The sequence below is a fragment of the Argentina silus genome, assembly GCF_951799395.1.
Source record: "Argentina silus genome assembly, chromosome: 9".
Classification (NCBI taxonomy): Eukaryota; Metazoa; Chordata; class Actinopteri; order Argentiniformes; family Argentinidae; genus Argentina; species Argentina silus.
This window is the reverse complement of record NC_139663.1, coordinates 13,330,330-13,352,261: the sequence shown is the minus strand read 5'-3', so window position 1 is coordinate 13,352,261 and position 21,932 is coordinate 13,330,330. Positions and strand designations below refer to the sequence as shown.

Below are 21,932 nucleotides of genomic sequence, written 5' to 3'. Positions count from 1 at the left end.
TATAAGGCACTTTGAACAATGGTTTCCCACTTGCTCTGAGCCTAAATTTGAGACAAGATTGAGAATCCCGGTGCTTAAGTGAGCAAAGCAGATACTTATTTGACCCTAACATACTGGATCTTAACTGACCATAACATAAAAGTGCCTTTATGGATATCACACAACCTAGATGACAGTATTCTAGATGTCTTGTAGACAAAGAGAAACAGATCCAACTCTCTCTGTGGACGTGGGACTTTTGGTGATGTCCCTGTCTCTTTGTCTCTCTGCAGGCTCTGTGACGTCCGTACACTCTCAGCCGTGTGAGGGGCAGGTCCTGCTGCAGGTGCCCAACCTCTCCCCTCCTCCCCCACTCCCTCCCCCCGCCCTCACCCTGCCACGCATCGCCCCTCCTAGGCCCAGCCCCTCTCCCAGGGCTCTGAGACGACAGGTGGGTGTCTGCTGCACACACACACACACACACACACACACACACACACACACACACACACACACACACACACACACATACAAACACACATTTGATTTCTGTGTTTTATACATTCAGTGTTCTATGCATATGCCTGAATATAAGCAATGACAATTTTCCATTGTGTGTGTGTGTGTGTGTGTGTGTGTGTGTGCATGTTTGCCTGTGTGCCTGTGTGCGTGCGTGCGTGCGTGCGTGCGTGCGTGTGTGTGTGTTCCAGGTGGCGGTTAAAGTGGACTCTGTGGAGTCTCAGAGTTGTGACCCCAGAGAGCAGCAGCAGCAGCAGAAGAGACCAAACCCCTCTCCAGGCAGTGCCCCCCTCCCCCTGCCCCGCATCCTAGCCCCCCTCCGCGACCTCCAGGCCTCCCCCCGCCTGCCCCCACGGCCCTCCAGCCTACGCAGGCCCAGACCCCCATCGCCCCCTTCCCTGAGTGACCCCACAGATGAGGAGGTACGCTACATCACCAGCTCCGCGCGCCAGTGGTGGGGGGGCCAGGAGGGACAGGGGGGCCGCAGTCACTCCCTCTCCCCATACGCCACCCCCCACTCCCTCCATGGTGACCCCGCCTCCCTGAGGAGCAGAGGGAGCGCACTTAGTCTGCTAGGGGCGGGGCTTAAAGATCGTGACCTCAGGAAGGGCTTCAGCGTCGACACGCACGGCTTCCTGGACATGCCTTCCTGTTGCCCTGACGACCTACGCCGACACTCCATTGAGATCTGCCCTCCCCCCCGGTCTCTGGAGGACGAGGTGTTTGTAGAGGGGGGGTTGTTTATACAGCGGGGGTCGCCTGAGACGGCGGCTGGCAGGGGGGACCCTGTCAGGATCCAGTCTGTAGGGGGGGGGCACAGAAAGAAGAAGATGAGCCCTCCATGTATCTCCATCCACCCCCCACCTGAGAGAGACCTCCCAGCCCCCCCAGAGGTGTCTGACTGCAGCATGTTGCTGAGACGCAGGACCCCCTCATATGACCAGCCCCCGCATACACACACGCTGGACCTCGCTGACACACGCACACTCACACCGACACACACACACACACCGACACACACACACACACCGACACACACACGCACGCCGACACATACATGCACACCGACACGAGCAATCACGCCAACACACACATTCACATCGTTACACCCCCATACCCCAACTAATACACACACATTCACGCACAGTCTGCCACACCCACACACCCTAATTCACACTCACACCCCTAGTCACCCACACACCTTACCTCTCTCACACACACGACACCCATCTCTCTGCAGTGAATACATGCCCCTCCCCCAGTTCACCTTCGACCAACCAGAACCCAGATACTTGAGTGGCCTGTCAGCCGTCCTATCAGACAGTGATCCAGCCACACACCCCTCTCCCTTTGACAACAGACTAGAAGGCGGGGCGGGATTTGGCTCGATGAACAGGAGGACTGCACAATGAAAACAGAGCATAGTCTGAAAGAGGAAAGCTGTTGGTCAGAAGGCCCTAAACCTGGTCTAACAAGGGTGTGGCCTGATGAGACGAGGAGCGGTTTTGGAAAAGAGAGGGACCAGTTCAGTCCAGTCCTACTAGACTGAGCTGTAATTATGTGGTGTGTTGAGGACCCGAACCAGAACCAAGCACAGCACACCAGAACTAAAGCCACCCATTTCCGTAGCCAAAGTATTTCTTGACACTCTGTCCCCACGTGAGCCAATCAGGAAGCAGCGTCTGGCTGATGACCTCTGACCCTAACAGGAAGCGGTTGTGATGCGAGCGTGAAGGGACTGGTGGGATATGCAACTTCAGGTTTCCTACAGGAGCTCTGGTTCTCCCCTGCTCCTGGATCACATTGATCAGAGTGGAGGGGAGTGTGTCACGTGTGTGTGTGTGTGTGTGTGTGTACATGCATGCATGCATGCACGCCTGTGTGCAGATGTGTGTGTGTGTGTTTATGTGTGTGTATATGTGTGTGTGTGTGTGTGTGTGTGTGTGTGTGTGTGTGTGTGTGTGTGTGTGTGTGTGTGTGTGTGTACACTTACACATTTGTCTGTTCAGATCCACCTTGTCATGGATTGTTGGCCATGTTATTTCTTCTGCACAGACAGGGAGCGGAGCAGGGCAGAGTGGTGCCTGTGTGTGTTCTGTGTATCTCGCAGTGTAAATAATAAAGAAAATATTGTATTGGTGAGATAAAATAGCTCTATCCATATGCACATATTTTTATAGAGATCTATAACGTTTTTTGCACACTACGATTTGAATTTCAAGTTGGTTGTTTTCCTCTGTTGTCCTCTTGTGAATGTACGTTTTGTTTTTTTACGGAACAGCAGACGGATCGGCTGAGGTCTTCTCAGACCTGCTGAAGACGAGAGGCGTTTTATTTTTCTATGGGGAGGAGGAGGAGGTAGAGCGTGATGTGTTTCTGTAGCCTGGTCCCAGATCAGTGTGTGTACGGCATGACAACGACAGTTGTATGAGTTGATTAAAGCTCACACAGATGTGAGATCAGGCTTGTGTTTCTGTAGATCTAAAGAGAACCAAACTCACCATCTGTAGCCAGAGTGCAATAATAACAGTGTTGATCTGTAGGAACAACCACACCATGTAAAACACATGACTCTACTTGTGTTCGTAGATAGGACTATTTCAATTTAACATCCATTTTTTGAAATGCTGATTCAAAGTATTCGATCCATAGTGTGTGTTATGTGCTAGCTAGTTGACCCTCTGTGTGGGTGCAGTTACGTAGAGGTGACCTAGGCTCACCCGTGCTGTTCTACCCCTGTTAGTGGGTCAGTAACCTGCATCTCTCCAGCACCCCATAGATAAGCCATACTCAGGTCATACCCATCTCTAAGACCACCGTCTCTGAGACCCCCATCTCTAAGACCCCCATTTCTAAGACCACCGTCTCTGAGACCCCCATCTCTAAGACCCCCATCTCTAAGACCCCCATCTCTAAGACCCCCATCTCTCAGACCCCCATCTCTCAGACCATCTCGAACTTCATGAGACCCCCTTCTCAAACCATCTCTTACACCCCCAGCTCTAAGACTCTTATCTCTAAGACTCCTATATCTAACCTCTACTCAGACCCCCATATCTAACCTCTATTCAGACCCCCATATCTAACCTCTACTCAGACCCCCATAGCTAACCTCTTTCAGACCCCCATATCTAACCTCATTCAGACCCCCATATCTAACCTCTACTCAGACCCCCATAGCTAACCTCATTCAGACCCCCATATCTAACCTCATTCAGACCCCCATATCTAACCTCATTCAGACCTCCATATCTAACCTCATTCAGATCCCCATATCTAACCTCATCAGACCCCCATATCTAAGATCCCCATCAGATGTCCGTCTTTTATCCCGTATAGTAATGTTTCCCATAGCAGGTCAGGGCTAATCTCACTAAATCAAGAGATTAGAGATTCTGGGTCCAGGGCTCAAGACTGGGTTGTGGCCAGAAACGTGGTATTGTTTATTTGGTGGGTTGCTAAGATATTTGGACAGCCTTTAGATGGGTGGGTGACAATGTGGAAATGGTTGTGGAAGGGAAGCACTGCTGTCTATAGACAGAACCCCATATTTAACCCCCACAGCCCCCATCTCTAACCCCCCCAGCACCCTACCCGCAGTATCATCTACCCTCTAACAGAATCCCGTCACCCTCAGCGGTGGACAGGCAGTATGCATGCTGAGGATCTAAATATATCCGAAAAAAATACATGAGAAAATATATTATATCAAGTGTTTGTTATTTATTGCTAGAGAGACGTTGCCTGTTTCTCCTTTTCTACCCTGTTTGATCTTGTTGAGGAAAACAGAGGAGTTTTGATGAGATGATGACAATGTCCACAGGTCAACGTGAATGACCTTTCAACCCAGAAGAGGTGCCTCCAGATTTGTGACACTTCTGGGTCGTGTTCAACGCGAAACAGGGGAAAATATTTTGAAACGAAACAAAACGGAAGAAGTTCTTCTACCTGAGTTTGTCCTATAAGACCACAGCTTTTATTTTTGCCCATAGAGATGGATAGACTACGCACCGGCTATCTAGTTTTTATAACTCTATGGTTTTGCCCTTCTGAGCACAACCCAGGTGGATCACTGTCCTGATTTCTGTTTTTGTTTGTACTTGAGACACTGTTTAATTTCATGTGTTTTCCTGCAGAGAAAGTTAATAACCTTATCAGCTATTGTCCTCTCTCTGCGGTTCAATATCTGATTTAGTACAGACCCCATCTCTATTGCCATATGAATCAATACAATTTGGTAGAAAAAAATGATAATAGTTGAAGTGGTTCACATAATTATTTGAACCTTCAGATGTTTTTTTGAGGAAACAATTTTTGACTATTGCATGTGTTGAGAAAATATTTTAAAAAGACATCTGGATGTTTTTGAGAATTTTTTGATATTTCGATTTTCAAATGTTTCCATTTGTAGATTGACTACCTAATTGCACTGGCCTCTGTTTGATTGGTATCTGATGTAATACTGATTAAACAATCCTCCTATTTATTGTCCAATGCAATACTTTATGGGTGACGTGTGTCTACTATGTTATAGGAGGATTTTCATGCCGTTTTGTAGGGAGTAAAAACAGTTTGTCAGAACAAACTCGATTTCCAGGTCTGACTTTTAGACCTGACTCCTCCTCTTGCTATTCTAAACATGGTAAAAACCCACCACAAATGAAACCCTAAAGGTGATTTCTATGAAGAGGAATTGGTGTATATTGTATCTCAATAGGAAATCAACCCTGACAATGGTTTATGATGATGGATGGTGGTTAGGAGTATGTATGAGATTGACATCTAAGGCGAAGCTCAGTGCTCATATCTGATGACTGACTCTGGACATGAGCGACTGGGTGTTTCTAAAACAGCATCAGACTCCAGGACAGGCTATCTGTGGTGGAACCCAACCTTTGACCTATCAGAAGCCTTGTCTTTTTAACCCTTCCGTGACTGGCCCAGACATTTCCCCAAAGCCTTTTATGGAGGAGGAAGAAGGGGAAGAGGAGGAGGAAGGGGAGGAGGAAGAGGTGTGTTCTGGCTGTCATAGACAAGCAAACTGTCTGCAATAATTTCCCACTGGTGAACCCAGAACAGTGAAGGAAGGGAGGGTGCAGGTTTTAAAGGCTATAACAATAGTACTTTTTACATTGTATTGTTGCTGATTATTGTGTAATGATCAAACATTGTCCTGGAGGATGTTCCCTGTCATCTAAAAGATAAAACTTTTTTATTCCTGACAGAAAGTATCCGTTGTGTTTCTTCTGAGAGTATAAGGAGTATACTCTGTGTGTGTGTGTGTGTGTGTGTGTGTGTGTGTGTGTGTGTATGTGCAACTAGCAATGTGGCTGCGGTGTCAGGCCCGGAGAATTGTTTCCGACTGTCTTTGAAACAGAGAGTGGATACAAATACAACTTACATCCAAATGAACCAATTTGAGCCTTGAGTTTACCGCATGACCAGAGGAAACCTGACGACCTGAGGGGTTAATTATTATTTATATATTTTTACTCAAATAGATACTCAGTACAATAGCCGTCACTAATCAAACTAAAAAAACTAACGGTCGCCGGCACTTGCAAAATAAGTGTATGCCTTGACAACAAAAAACTCAGCTGACAACAAAAAACTCTGACAATGTTATAGGAGGATTTGCTGCAGGTTTATTTTAAGTTCAATGAAAACGCAGTTTAAATGTAAACGAAAGTGAAAGTGAATTACGGTGCAAAAGCAGCAGATACAACAGGCCCGTTTGAGAGAGACGCACATTTCAGAGATATTCAGAGGCGGATAAAGTGGCTGATTTCAGGGCTCGAGAGTCTGATTATTATTCTACCGTTTGGGGTAAGCCTACTTCCTCATTAAATAAGGCCTGTCTCTAGCGCGCATTAAGCACACGTCTGACGCAGACACATTCATGTTTGTAAAGGCTTATTTCAAAAACGACATAAGATTTTGAAAACAGGCAACACCTCTAAGTGGATCAGAGTCTTTAATATCATCAGATTGTATGGATCCTGAGGGAGTCATGAGATCCTGGAGTCATGAGCAGCAGGTGAGTAGAGAGTCTGTCTGTAGAATAAAACCTCCAGGTTCAGTTTCACTCCATTAACGATCATTAACACAAATCACATCCAAGACTATGACCAGTCATACAGTTGGCTGCAGACACTATGTTGTTCATGATATCCCTGGAAATAAATCATCCCATTATGTGCCATACATATCGTCAAGCTTTGATGAAGCAAAAGTGAGCCTGATACATAGAGTTAAGCAGGAGAGAGTGGAGTCGTTTGCTGCCAGCTGTCTGTCTATGAAGAGTGACCGATAATTGGAGCCGCCATTAATATTTAAAGGGGGAGTCTGTCCCCCTGATATAAGGTGGGAAGGTTGAGTTAATTTAGTGTGTTGCTATCTAGAGTGTACACTCCATTGAAGCTCAGAAGGGATTATAATATGTATTTATTTTATTATATTTCATCTGCTTAAACATGTTTTTTAGTAGAAATACTGCAATTGCAAGTGTATATCTTGTTTCTATTTAGATAAGCTTTACCTTAAGAACATTATAAGTGTCTTTGTGTATACTTTAGTAGGGTTAAACAGAGAGTGGAGTCTCCTGCTCCCAGCTGCCTGTATGACCTGCACTGCTTTCTACTGTGAGAGCCACGTCAGGCAGCACTACACCGTCCCAGCCCTGCAGAAACACGCCCTGGCCCAGGTCACTGGAGACGGGGGACACAGAGGCTACCATGGCAACACTCAGAAGACAGAGTCAATTTAGGATCTTAAAGGTCCAGTAAGTCATTTTCACCCAAATATCAATGCAGAAGACATTGAATTCTCTGGGCAAAACTGTGACACATAGCAAATGTATTGAATAGCGATAACAGAAACTTTATGAAGTGCCAGTGAAGGAGAGCACTGTAAAGGCAGAACATATACTAGTAGGGCAAGAGGAGTAGAGGTCAGGAGGGTGAGAGATTATATAATAATATCTGCCATTTAGCTGACACTTTTATCCAAAGCAACTTACATTGCAGTGAGTGTCAGTATATATGGTCCCAACTTTGGTTTTACTGTAGTAAAACCAAATAAACACATTTCCAGCCACTTTCTTTGCTGTATCACTTGAATTCATTGTTGCAAACACAATTATGGATATGAGATAGATTATTTTCCATTAAGGGATTCTTTTTGGTTATAAACCAATTTTGTAGTGTGACTGAGATGATGGATGTCCCATCCCCAAGTCTCCGCAGGCCTCAGGGTTGCATTCCTGAGCAATTTTGTTCCTCTCCATTTGCTCAGTTTGGAATGACAATTTGATCCACACCGTGTGTAATTGATTCCTATGCAAATCAGAGGCCCACAAAGATCTGAATTCCAAAATTGCATGAACTACTATCCTTGCATTAAGATGGACTCAATTCAACTTATTGGGTGATTTGTTGATGACATTTTTGCATTTTAGCTCATTTTAAGAGTGTCATAGCAAAGGGTCTGGGACTACTTATGTACATGAGGTATTTCTGTATTTCAATTTTAATAAATTCACTGAAATTTCAAAAAACCTGTTTTCGCTTTGTCATTCTGGGTTATTGTGTGTGGACTGATGGCAAATTCTTTTAATTTAATCCATTTTAAATTGAGTCTATAACACAACAAAATGTGGAAAAAGTGAAGTGGTCTGAATACTTTCCGAAGGCACTGTATATTCAAATGCGAATGTACGCAGTACATGGACTCTCCACCTACTATATTCAACAAGAGACGCTTTTTGACAGCTGGCACATTAAGATGTATGGGCTTTTCACTCAGTTTACTGTAACAGTGGTCAGCCTAATTGTTTGCAAAAGTATCGCAACAGTTGACCACGATGTTGACAATGTGTTTTCAATTAAAAGCTTGTATGGTTCAAATAACACTCCCTTCGCGCGCTTTGCAAGAAAACGAAAGTAAAAGTAACTTCGACAAAGACACGACGCAGAGAGAAGTCGGGGTAACTGCGCCCTTTTTAAACTTGAAGATAAAATTAAGTGCGAATTGGGGTTAAGACAGGCTCAACGGCCTGTTAGCCGTATAATTGAAGGTACGTTTTTATGATTATTAAACGGGGACATTTGTGTCGCCTGGTATACCATTATTTAAAACAATAACGACGTCGTATGTGACCAATTAAAATGGCGACCTAGGATATCAAGTTCAAATGTTATTATGAGACAATTATTATAAAATGTACACATCCAGTTAAAAGTAAACTCGTGTGAGTGTTCAATCATGAGATCCGTTTAGGTTTAGGTAAACAATCGCCTTTCATAAGTGATTTGTGAACCCAGAGCAAACGGTAGCTCTATTTCGTTCGGTCTCTACAATAGGAGGATCCTCTACTATGGTAATATGGTAATACTATGGTAATATTAGCGACACATGATTATTAGGCCTAATTTCAAACCAAGGAAATAATAAGCATTAATTTCAAGCATGAAGTTCAGTATGACTGCATCGATACTACAATTTATAGTATACAACAGGGGTACTCAATTACAATCTGAAGTTCCAGTAAACAAAATGTCCAAAATGGCGAAGGTCCGGATGCAAGTCTTCGGTATCATACCGTAGAGCGGTGGAGTGACACACCGCAGTCGTCCATGTTATGACTGAGGCTGGATGTTTTTCTATCAAATGTTTTGGGAAATACTCATAAAACATTGAATGAAACAAATTAAATGCATTTGAATGATTTACAAACAACTTATTTATTTTGGAACTGAAAAGTTTCTGTGCAAACACAGGGTACTCACCTTCTATTTGCCATGCCGTCTTAAAATAAATGTAATGATGAATTACATTAATAAAAGTAATGATTCCAACAAAAAGGATGAATGAATTACATCTACAAAATTATGTAAATAAAGTGCACGTTTTTGACAGCATTGCAGAAGAACAAAAATGGTTGCACAGTCATATTTATGCAAAAAAATCACTGTGGGTCAATGTACATTTAAAAGTCACTTTGGGCCTGGCATGTCCCTAAATGAAACTGAAGTGCACATTTTCTGGAGAGGTCCACGAGGTAACTAACGGTATGGTTACTTTTCGAAGTCATCTCAGATGGCGAGAGGTACGCCCGTCTGTGTCTGCCCGTCTCCGGGTGCCCGTCTGTGTCTGCCGGTCTCCGTGTGCCAGTCTCCATCTGCTCGTCTTCTGGCTGTTTTTAGGAAATTACGATATCTGCGTATTTTCACGCGATTGCATCAGACGCAACTCTAGAGGCGGGGTTTACTTCCACCCTCCGAGAGCGAGAGAGAGAGAGAGAGAGAGAGAGAGAGACGATCTCGTGCTTCTCGTGCTAGGAAACGCTGCCCGCCCGGACGATCGCACGTCTAATTCTGAAATTAATTGATTGACTTTGGTATCACCAAGACCTTTACTGTTCGGTCCGTATTGAGCCTTTGCTAATAGTCCGCTAGGAGTCGGCCTATTAAGCACACCTGGTATACAAAATGCATTGTATACGTCATGAATTGCACCATTTTCCTTTTTTTTTTTTTTACATTTATGGCATTTAGCAGACGCCTTTATCCAAAGCGACGTACAACAATAGATTTGTTTACGTAAGTGAATCTTCTATCCAACAGTCAGCAATCATAAGACAAAGTAATCAATGCTCACACCAGGGGCCATTGGCAGTCGTAATGCCAGTAGGCTAAACATTTTTAAATTATTATTATTATTTTTTTTTAAATATATTTTATTAGCAGGAGAGAACTTGTACAGGGGGCAGCAGGGGAGAAGAGGTCTCGGGGTTAGGGTTAGTATAGGGGGGGTAGAGAGGGTGAAGCGGTCTTTAGGAGGGACTGTTAAGATGTTGCTTGAAGAGATGGGTTTTCAATCAAATGCGAATGTACGCAGTAAAGGTTTTGTGGACTCCTACTTTTTTGGACTCTCCACCTACTATATTCAACAAGAGACGCTTTTTGACAGCTGGCACATTAAGATGTATGGGCTTTTCACTCAGTTTACTGTAACAGTGGTCAGCCTAATTGTTTGCAAAAGTATCGCAACAGTTGACCACGATGTTGACAATGTGTTTTCAATTAAAAGCTTGTATGACTCAAATAACATTCCCTTCACGCGCTTTCCAAGAAAACGAAAATAAAAGTAACTTCGACAAAGACACGACGCAGACAGAAGTCGGGGTAACTGCGCCCTTTTCAAACTTGAAGATAAAATTAAATTGGAATTGGGGTTAAGACAGGCTCAACGGCCTGTTAGCCGTATAATTGAAGGTACGTTTTTATGATTATTAAATGGGGACATTTGTGTCGCCCGATATACCATTATTTTAAAAAAATAGAGGTTTAGGGTTAGTATAGGGGGGGTGAAGCGGTCTTTAGGAGGGACTGTTAAGATGTAGCTTGAAGAGATGGGTTTTCAATCGACGGAAGATCAGAAGTGACTCTGCAGTCCTGACCGTTGTGGGAAGCTCATTCCACCAGCGGGGCGCCAGGACAGTGAAGAGCCGTGAGCACCAGACTAACATATTTTCATCTGCCCTCCCTGGTTTAAATTACGAATTGACAATTGTGTAAACAATGCAATTACTGTGAATAAAAAAAAAACGAAATACTGCAATATCACACTGTACAATGATATTGATTGAGATAAAAAAAAGGTTTTATTTTTTTCAACCTTTAGGGGGCAAATTATTATGATGTAGCTTTGATAAAATATTTTTCTTTTACTTTGGTCTTTTGTCTTACCAGAGATTCCCCTGGGTTTTGAACTTAATAGTCTATGTTACTAAGTAACAAATCATCAGGAGTTACTGTCAACATATTGGTTCTGAGTTTCCTCTAACATCACCTTAAACCTGCTAAACCAGCTATCTTACTACTAAATGTACAGTACAATAGGCTATTTGTGCCTCCAGTTTGAAGAGATTGATTGTGCAGAAACAGTGAATCAGGTTGACTTGTAAATCTGTCTGGTATGTTTACAAGTGTTAGAGATGGGTTAGGATAGTGTTAGCCTGCTAGAAAGAGACTCTGTTTACATGTATGTGCTTATAAGCTTATAAGATAAATCTTGCTAAGATAAAGGTAAACTTCACAGTATTTTCTACTGTAAATACCATGATGTAATTCTAGCATGACCTCATTATTTGAAATATACTAGAGTAGACTGTCACTGTCTGTTTCCACCTGCTCCACTTACAGCTTATCAGATCCACTTATAAGATAATAATATATGCCATTTAGCTGACGCTTTTACCCAAAGCGACTTTCATTGCAGTGAGTGCCATGCTCTACCAACTGAGCCACAGGGGACCAGCAACCTCCCACCCAGCCCTCTCACTCTCTATATGTATGTTTACAGACTGTCTGAGTGATAACTCTGTGTGACCAGGTTGTAGTCCTGAGGAGAAGATCAATATCTAACATCAGACTGGATCCTGAGGGAGAATGGATCCTGAGGGAGACCCTGGAGTCATGAGCAGCAGGTGAGAGAGAGAGAGAGAGTATGTCTGTATAAACTCTATAGGTTCAGTTTAGATCCAACTAACAATTCTATAACGGTACTCGCAATGACATATTATCAAATGATTATAAATGTAAATTTTGCCACATGCTGAAATGCAAGACCTTGTAAGATGGGATGCAATTTATATTATTTGTTGCACAGCGCCAAGCAGGAGAGAGTGGAGTCTCCTGCTCCCAGCTGTCTGTCTATGAAGAGTGACAAGTCTATGGACCTACCAATATACTTCAAAGGAGGAGTCTGTCCTGATATAAGGTGAGAGAGTTGTTAATAAGATGTCTTCACTAGGGGTGTGCACATGTGTTTGAGTACACAAATACTCTTACCTGGACTCACTAGCTTTCAGCTTGCCCCCCACCCTCCCCCTCACCCCTCACATCCCTAGTATTTGCTGTTGAGAAATATTTGTTTTATCAAACATTACTTCATGACCAAACACATTACCCTGTTTAGGATAACAGTATTTCTGTATGAATTACAGGATCAAGCAGGAGAGAGTGGAGTCTCCTGCTCCCAGCTGTCTGTCTATGAAGAGTGACAAGTCTATGGACCTACCAATATACTTCAAAGGAGGAGTCTGTCCTGATATAAGGTGAGAGAGTTGTTAATAAGATGTCTTCACTAGGGGTGTGAACATGTGTTTGAGTACACAAATACTCTTACCTGGACTCACTAGCTTTCAGCTTGCCCCCCACCCTCCCCCTCGCCCCTCACATCCCTAGTATTTGCTGTTGAGAAATATTTGTTTTATCAAACATTACTTCATGACCAAACACATTACCCTGTTTAGGATAACAGTATTTCTGTATGAATTTCAGGATCAAGCAGGAGAGAGTGGAGTCTCCTGCTCCCAGCTGTCTGTCTATGAAGAGTGACAAGTCTATGGACCTACCAATATACTTCAAAGGAGGAGTCTGTCCTGATATAATGTGAGAGAGTTGGTGAAGCTGCTTTGTCAGACTTCTGCCACAACAAGATGTCTTCACTAGGGCTGTGAACATGTACTTGAGTACACAAATACTCTTAGGACTCATAATCGATTAAATGGTGAAGTGCCTGGACAAGATAGCACCAGCTGCCAAGATAGCACCAGCTGCCAAGATAGCACCAGTCACCTACGTAAAAATGAACTAACTTTCAAATACCTTCTCCGCTGGCAAGACAGCTGTCTATGGTTGCAAACACATTGTATATCGTTGTATGATCAATTATCCAACCTGTGTTAGGACCAAGCTCAAATCTCTTTTTTTTATTTGTTTTTTGCTGAAATGGTTGTGCCCCCTCAGAAATGTAATGTGCCCTGTTAGTTACTTTACTCTGGCACCGGGCCTGGGACAAGATGATCTTTCACATCACTAGTATTCACTGTTGGGATTTTTTTTTTTTTTTTTTTTTTTAAATCTAACATGACTTTAAAACCAAACACATTACACTGTTTAGGATAACAGTATTTCTGTATGAATTTCAGGATCAAGCAGGAGAGAGTGGAGTCTCCTGCTCCCAGCTGTCTCTCTATGAAGAGTGACAAGTCTATGGACCTACCAATATACTTCAAAGGAGGAGTCTGTCCTGATATAATGTGAGAGAGTTGGTGAAGCTGCTTTGTCAGACTTCTGCCACAACAAGATGTCTTCACTAGGGCTGTGAACATGTACTTGAGTACACAAATACTCTTAGGACTCATAATCGATTAAATGGTGAAGTGCCTGGACAAGATAGCACCAGCTGCCAAGATAGCACCAGCTGCCAAGATAGCACCAGTCACCTACGTAAAAATGAACTAACTTTCAAATACCTTCTCCGCTGGCAAGACAGCTGTCTATGGTTGCAAACACATTGTATATCGTTGTATGATCAATTATCCAACCTGTGTTAGGACCAAGCTCAAATCTCTTTTTTTTATTTGTTTTTTGCTGAAATGGTTGTGCCCCCTCAGAAATGTAATGTGCCCTGTTAGTTACTTTACTCTGGCACCGGGCCTGGGACAAGATGATCTTTCACATCACTAGTATTCACTGTTGGGATTTTTTTTTTTTTTTTAAATCTAACATGACTTTAAAACCAAACACATTACACTGTTTAGGATAACAGTATTTCTGTATGAATTACAGGACCAAGCAGGAGAGAGTGGAGTCTCCTGCTCCCAGCTGTCTGTCTATGAAGAGTGACAAGTCTATGGACGAACCAATATTCTTCAAAGGAGGAGTCTGTCCTGATATAAGGTGAGAGAGTTGTTAATAAGATGTCTTCACTAGGGGTGTGAACATGTGCTTGAGTACACAAATACTCTTACCTGGACTCACTAGCTTTCAGCTTGCCCCCCACCCTCCCCCTCGCCCCTCACATCCCTAGTATTTGCTGTTGAGAAATATTTGTTTTATCAAACATTACTTCATGACCAAACACATTACCCTGTTTAGGATAACAGTATTTCTGTATGAATTACAGGATCAAGCAGGAGAGAGTGGAGTCTCCTGCTCCCAGCTGTCTGTCTATGAAGAGTGACAAGTCTATGGACCTACCAATATACTTCAATAGAGAAGTCTGGTCTCCTGATCTTAGGTAATAGTTGAAATTAGAAGCTGTGACAGACTGCAACCAGCTATTGGAGGGACAATATACACATCTAAGACCTTCTAATTTTCTCTCTCTCTCTCTCTCTCTCCTCCCGTGCGTGTGCAGTGAGTTCAGTGCCAGTCTGCTAACTGAGGATCACTACAGATGCTCTGTGTGTTCAGAGGTGCTGAGGGACCCGGTCTCCATTCCCTGTGGACACAGTTACTGCAGGCAGTGCATCAGTACATACTGGGCCCAGCCCGGCCCTGCAGGAGACTATGTGTGCCCCCAGTGCAGTAGGAGCTCCAGAGCCCGGCCTGAGCTCTCCACTAACGCAGCCTTGGCCAGGATGCTCCAGGCTCTCCAGCAGGCAGGCTTCAGTCCTGCCCTCCCTGCTCTGGGCTACGCTGGCCCTGGGGACGTGGCCTGTGATATCTGCTCTGGCCAGAAGCTGCGAGCGGTGAAGACCTGTCTGACCTGCACTGCCTCCTACTGTGAGAGCCACATCAGGCAGCACTACACCGTCCCAGCCCTGCAGAAACACGCCCTGGCCCAGGTCACTGGAGACGGGGGACACAAAAGCTACCATGGCAACACTGGGAAGGCAGAGAGTGTCAAAGAGGTGATGTGATTAACAATGCTCTATTTTGAATGAAACACAGTTGTACTGATTGACTACATTAAGAATAACTGAACTGACTGTATGTGTGTCATGTTTTCTGCTAAGGAGAAGAGTACAGAGAGTGAGACTGAGGAGGAGAGGGAGAGCGTCGGCAACGCTCTGAAGAGGGAGCGTGTCAAAGAGGTGATAAACAACACTATGTTGTATTTGAAATGAGCCTGATTTGATTTCCATAACTTCAAGCATGTGATGTATGTTAATTTCACTCTAGGTTCTGAATTGACTTTATTTTTTGCCATGTTGTTTTTCAAGGAGAAGAGTATGGAGATTGACAATGAGAAGGAGGAAAAGAAGAGGAAGAGGGAGGAAGATGATCTTTTGGAAGTGCTTTGTAAGACGGAAGACGACTGTTCACAGATCAACATCTCTAAAGACTTGGACCAGAAGAACGTCTGTAAAATAAACACAAACTTTGAGCAGCTGATCTCTAAACTCAAACGAGTGAATGAGAACTGTGAACTCAGTGAAGTGATTGCTGAGCTGAAAACGAGAATCAGTGAGTTGGAGCATACAAACTCTGAGCAAAAGAACATCTGTATAAACTTGGAACAGGTGAACTGTAAACTCACCCGTGAGAACTGTGAGCTTAGTCAAGACAATGCTGATCAGATTAAGACCATCTCCAAGCTGAAATTTGACCTTCAGCAGCTGACAGAGACTGATAACAAGAGTAGATTCCAAATGATTGATTTGAATAAAACAACTGAGACTGAGATGGGCCAGAAGAAGCAGTTGAGAAAGATTCTGAAAGTTAATCAGTTAAATTCATGGGAGAACGATGAACTCAAACATGATCTAAATCAGCTCATTGGAGAGCATGATGACTTTTTATCATTTTTGGAAAAAGCACATTATGGTTATGGACCTGCAAATAAGAGTGAAACCATCTCTACAATGCCCTCTGATCCTCAGCTGAAGAGAGAGAGCGAGGCTGAGACTGTGAGAGCACACCTAGAGGTGATCAAGGGAGCAGGTCGGTATCACTTGAGTGACTACACTGAATACACTTATGTTATTAGTACGTTTTACTGTGTGTTGTGTGTAAATTGTTTGATTGATCGATTTGTCGGTTGTGTGATTATGGAAGTGTTGAAAGCAATGTCAATTCTGAAATGAATAATTGAAACAAATAATTGATCACGTGTTCTTTGTCAGGCTGGGTTGAGGTGCCGGCTCTAGGTCGTCCCATTCACCCTGGAATGCTGTATGACTGTCGTTCCGAGTCCCTCAAACCAGGTAAGACAAATAGCCCATCCCCATTGGGACGACCCTGCAGACCACTTGTCTGTTGGTTGGATGTCAATGCACTATTTTGACTTTGTACTTGCCACTCACAATTTGACAGGCCATCGTAAATAAGAATTAATTCCTTAATTGACCCCCCTGGTTAAATAAAGATCAACTGCAGACTCTGTGATATGACATAGCCACAGAATCGCGACTGCCTGCAGAGATGGGTCGTGTAAAGCAAGACACAGCAACCTTTTTGTTACACAATTGTGGTGTTGCACTGCCATGCTTGTGCACTGACAGAATTACTAGTTTGCTTGGGTGAATCTTAAACATCTCTAAATTCATTCAACTTTCAATGGTGACGTTGTAGTGACCTACAAGGGAGGAGAGAGAGAGACATTCACCAGGGCATCTGTGCCTTTAAGAGTGAGGGTGGTGGGCGGAAGTGTATGTGTTTTGGTTCCGGGTGCACTGTCATGCCCGCTCGGTGTTGTTGTTAGTTGTATTTTATGTGGAGAGTAAACAGACTCGACTTGCCTTCGCCTCCTTGTCTCATTGTTTATCACACCTCCACAACGTCATATCGTGGAGTCTACTGTACGTCAAAATAAATAAAACTTTGACAGGAGTAAGTCTGATCCAATGACATATCATATCCTATCATAGCTTTTGTTTGGAATGAAAATACAGTGCCCTCCATAAGTAATTGTACAGATCAAACAATTAACACAAGGTTAAAGAACAGATTGTCAGCTTTTATTTGAGGGTGTTTGTATAAATATTGGTTTCACCATTTTGAAACGACAACACCAAAAGTTATGGGACAATAGGCTTAACGGGTGTTTCTCCCACCATAATATAATTGGTTATTCTTTGTGATTTTGCTTTCTCCTTCATCCCGGAAACGTTTTTTAATGTTTTTATTAACAATTGTTTTTCAGCTATATTAACGACTGGTCACGTTAGGCATGTTACTTGTACTAGTACACCTGTCTAATATCAAAAATATATATTTGATCACGTTCAACAATCTAGCTTATATAGCTATATTTACAGTACCCTATGGAGCTTTCTATACAAGCTTGCTATGTTTGTCTCCAGATATTTTCAGTATCATGGTATTCTTTGATTATAATGCAATCACTTTACCAGTGGATTACCGAAACATACTGCCATAGCAACTAGGGAGTTTTCAGGGCCAAAAAGTCTCCAGATTTCATTTGAATTGAGCAAGTCACTAAGTTACCATGTTTGAAATGTCATGCCCAAGTCATCTCAAATTCTCTGAAGATACGATTACTTAAAATGACTTTGTGATGATTTTTAGCATGACATTTCAAACATGCTAACTTAGTGCATTGACTTGCATTGGGTTTTGGTTAAAAATGTGAATAATTAGCTATTAGTTACAGTGAACCAAATATGTGATTTTGTAATTTGGCTGAAGTATCCCTTTATGGCAAAAATACCTCAAAACAAACAACTGAAGATAGCTGCAGTACAGGCCTGGCAGAGCATTACCAGGGAAGATACCTAGAACCTGGTGGGTCAATGGGTCGCAGACTTATGGCAGTTATTGCATGCAAAGGATATGCGGCAAAATACTGAACATGAACTCCTTAACTTGGAAATAATATGAATTTGACCAAATTTCCCCCTCAAATAGGGGGACTGTGTATAAAAAATGTTATTTCTAAATGGTGAAACCAATATTTTGACAAATACCCTTCAAATAAAAAGCTGACAATGTGTACTTTAGCCTCATATTAATACGCTGGTAAAGTGATTGCATCACAAAGCTGTCTATAGACAAACATAGCCAGTTTGTATTAGAAGCTCCATAGGAGACTAGTAAATATAGCTATTTTAGCAATTTTTTGAGCGTGATAACATATTTGTATTTGATAATGGAGACATGTACTGATACAAGTAATGTGGTTAACGTGACTAGTCACTAATATAGCTGAAAAACATCTTCTTTTTTTTTAAATGCCCAGTTTTTCACACTGTCTCTGTTTCTGGCATGACGCGGAAAGCGAAATAATGAGGACTAGTTTGATCAAGTTTGACAGCCAAATATCTGCATTATCATGCCTGTTTGGGTGTTTCCAGTGACGTTCCTCTTTACCAGCATATTGTTTGATTTCAAATCCAAACTATTGGAGTATAGAGCCAAAAGAAGAAAAAAACTTCACTGTCCAAATATGTACAGAGGGCTATGGAGGTGAAACTATGTATAACTTGCCAACTATAAATTAAACCTTAGCGGTATCACTTTACAATGAGAGAACATTAATGCAGCACTTAACTTGTATCCTCAGACTCCTTGTGGAACTCAGACAGTGTGATCAATGGTAAAACATCCCTTCCATTCACCTCCACTGAGACCCAGTTGATAGAAAGAGACTCCCTGCATGACAGGTTCAGAGTTCTGGGCCTGGATCACCCAATCAGAAACAACTTCCTGTCTGGACTGGTGAAGGTGGGAGGAGCTGCAAAGTATTTAAACCATCCACTCCTGTTAGAGGAAGACTATCTGTCAGACATCAGCGATGTGGCTCTGCAGTACAAGAGAACGACAAGACTGGATCAGCTGACTCCCTGCCTGTTACAGAAGCTGACTCGTCCTGAAGTGATTCAGCAGCAAACAGCCACACATGTGGTCGTGGCTGTGACATATGGAACTCAGGCCTTCCTCCTCTTTGAGACAGACTGGATCAGAGACCGTTGTTTTGTCCTTAAGATAGTGAAGGAGATGATGTCACTGTGCACAGAAGAGGATGGAGCCACTAAACTGACTGATTCTCTGGAATTTGATGACACTGATCTCGTCTGTAAGTACTATAGAGATCATGGAGCACAGAGAGAGGTCAAAGGTTACAGACAGATAGTTACTCTGTGTAAGTCCCTCCCTAAGCTGCTGGGGCGCAGTGGAGAGAAGGCTGTTCCCCTGACAGTTTGGCTCTGTCCTCTGAAGAACCTGCACCCTGCAGCAGCCTGCGTGAGGGAGATCAGTGTAGGCCTGCAGGACTGGGTAGAGAGAGAGATGGTACGCTGCAGACAAGCAGAGAGGAGGTGTAAGATGATTGTTCAGTTTAAGGCTGGGAGTGGCAGTGAGAGGGTTATCAGAGATGCCAAGGAGCTGAAACAGAGAGCTGAGGAGGCCAGAGCCGAGCTCCAGCAACACGTAGCCCAGCTCAGGAAATCTCTGGTGTCTGTGAGGTCTGGGAGAGAGGAGGAGGGAACCGTGATAGAAACGCTGGTTGGACTCCACTCTGTGGTCACATCTGTACATAATTTGTACAGACACATGAATAAAATAATTACAGTAGATGATAACCTGACATTGAATTGGCTGTTGTGATATTTTTAGTCTGGGTGAATGATTGTGTCCACATACTATGAGGAACCTTTTTAGATAAACATTGCCTACACTTTAATCTTGGTGTTTCTGAAAGCTGGTGTTATTCTGGCCTTAGATGTGGCTATATAGGTTTAAGTTTGCGCTATAGAGACACCTCACTGTCACATAAACCTCCCACCACCTGAGGTGGCAGCTGTCCCTGTGCTACCCAGCTCAATGAGACAGCATCGCTTGTGTTCACCAAGAAATGGAGAAGAGTATAAGTGGTTGGCCGTTCCCTCTTAGATGTGTTTGTAAACACACCTAAAACTGAATAATTTTAAATGCTGAGCTAAATCTGTTACACAGGAACGTCTGAGGAACCAAATGACGGCACACAGAGAAGGTGGTGGAGTTTAGCCCGAAGGCGTAATAATAATATAGGAAAAAGGGTAGGGGAGAGAAGGATAATCCAAGTGGGTCGTCGGGGTCCGGTCCGGGGTCGATAGCGGGAGGTCCAGTGATCGGGAGAGAGGAAAGGCGCCATGGGGTAATCCGTGGGGAATAGTCGGGGTTCGGTCCTAACCTACAAACTGCAAGTATACAGGTTTTGACAATAATAGTTTAATAGGGCTCTGAAGCATGCTGTCAAAATGTACAGTAGTTTGTTGAACTGGCTTCCGATTCCGACATTGAAAATCCTATCAGGATTTATTTGAGAAGAGCTAATATAGGTTTTGTGTAACAGAGTTTCTTGCACGTTTTCTTTTCCTCACTCACTGTGAGTATGTAACTTTGTTTTGGATAAAAGCGTCAGCTAAATGGCATATATATATCAAGGGAGGAGGAAGTGCTTGGTAGAGGGAACACAGGGATCCCGCATTGACAATTATTTCCTCAGAAGTATGTCAAGTCAGTCGGTTGAAGTCCAGCGGCAGGAAGTAAACCACAGTTCGCAGGACATCAGCACCCCTGAAGTAGGTCCTAGCACTGAAGAAGACAGAGAGACCAGCCAGCCCAAAAGGGAAAAGATTAGTGCCCAGAAGCCGAGAGTTAAATGGCCAGGGGCTTCAGAAAACAGGGTATGGGAAGGTATCAACAGTGACTTGAGTAGGATTTTAGACAAGTTGAAAGGTACTGCCGAGAGTAAACTGGAGAAAATGGGCGATATTATCTATGATTATGGAGCAGAAAGATTTGGCGTGTCCGAGAAAAAGAAGAAGACAGGTACTGAGGTAATTAAATCTAGGCGCCAACAGGAAATGGATAGACTTATCAGGGAGAGAAGACAGCTCAGGAAACAGTGGAGGAAAGCTACAGAGGCTGAGAAGGAAGGGTTAAATAGGCTGCAGGTAGATGTGAAGGAGAGACTGGCAGTGTTAAGAAGAGCAGAGAGCATTAGGAAAAACAGGAAAAAGAGAGAGCGAGCTAGAACAGCATTTTACAAAGATCCATTTAGATTTGTGAAATCGTTATTTAGTAAGGGGAAAAATGGTAGCCTTAGGGCTCCAAAACAGGAGCTTGAGGGACATCTGGAGGAAGTGCATAGAGACAGAGAAAGGTCTAGACAGCTACCCCTCCCCCCTGACATTCCACCTATTGGAGAGATAACCAGTCAGTGTGACGATAGCCCACCTAGGTGGAAAGAGGTACAAGAGATAGTAAGGCGGGCTAGGGCGTCTTCAGCCCCAGGGCCCAATGGAGTCCCTTACAGGCTGTACAAGAGTGCGCCAGATGTGCTGAGGTTCTTATGGACATTGATGAAGGTAGTCTGGAAGAAACAGGTTATTCCTAGGGCATGGCGTAGAGCAGGGGGAATTTTTATTCCCAAAGAAAGAGACTCTGTAGACATTAGTCAGTTTAGGCCTATAAGCCTTCTTAATGTGGAAGGGAAGGTTTTCTTTAGTGTGGTGGCACAGAGGTTGTCTAGTTACTTAGTAAAGAATAGCTTAATTGACACTACGGTGCAAAAGGCTGGAATTCCAGGCTTCTCCGGGTGCTTGGAACACACCAGCATGATTTGGAATCAAATTCAGACAGCTAGACATGAGAAGAAAGACCTTCATGTGGTATTTTTGGATCTGGCGAATGCTT

At 43.4% G+C, this 21,932-nt stretch overlaps 2 protein-coding genes across 8 annotated transcripts in view; both read left to right on the top strand.

The window, feature by feature from the left end:
• cacna1ha (calcium channel, voltage-dependent, T type, alpha 1H subunit a) overlaps positions 1-3,559 on the top strand; it is a gene marked incomplete at its 3' end in the record, with an annotated part of 59,441 nt that extends 55,882 nt beyond the window's left edge. Inside the window, exons 35-38 of the mRNA XM_083676508.1 lie at positions 273-430; positions 690-1,479; positions 2,780-2,856; positions 3,278-3,559. Coding sequence (XP_083532634.1) covers positions 273-430; positions 690-1,479; positions 2,780-2,856; positions 3,278-3,559 — 1,307 coding nt within the window. The remainder of the gene's footprint in view (positions 1-272; positions 431-689; positions 1,480-2,779; positions 2,857-3,277) is intronic.
• Positions 3,560-8,486: 4,927 nt separating this feature from the next.
• LOC310809370 (uncharacterized protein) lies at positions 8,487-21,164 on the top strand. Of its 7 annotated transcripts, none has more exons than XM_083676576.1 (13): positions 8,487-8,572; positions 11,863-11,986; positions 12,169-12,279; positions 12,506-12,616; positions 12,843-12,953; positions 13,493-13,603; positions 14,136-14,246; positions 14,473-14,586; positions 14,707-15,202; positions 15,308-15,385; positions 15,515-16,235; positions 16,418-16,498; positions 18,817-21,164. In XM_083676576.1, exons 2-13 carry the CDS (start codon positions 11,949-11,951, stop codon positions 19,857-19,859), a joined length of 3,126 nt encoding a protein of 1,041 aa, XP_083532702.1. In that variant the 5' UTR covers positions 8,487-8,572; positions 11,863-11,948; the 3' UTR covers positions 19,860-21,164. The 7 variants fall into 7 exon arrangements, with proteins under 7 accessions (XP_083532702.1, XP_083532704.1, XP_083532703.1 ...); XM_083676578.1 differs by having other exon boundaries at positions 8,501-8,572; positions 11,893-11,986; XM_083676577.1 differs by lacking the exon at positions 8,487-8,572 and adding an exon at positions 10,376-10,772 and having other exon boundaries at positions 11,893-11,986.
• Positions 21,165-21,932: the final 768 nt, after the last annotated feature.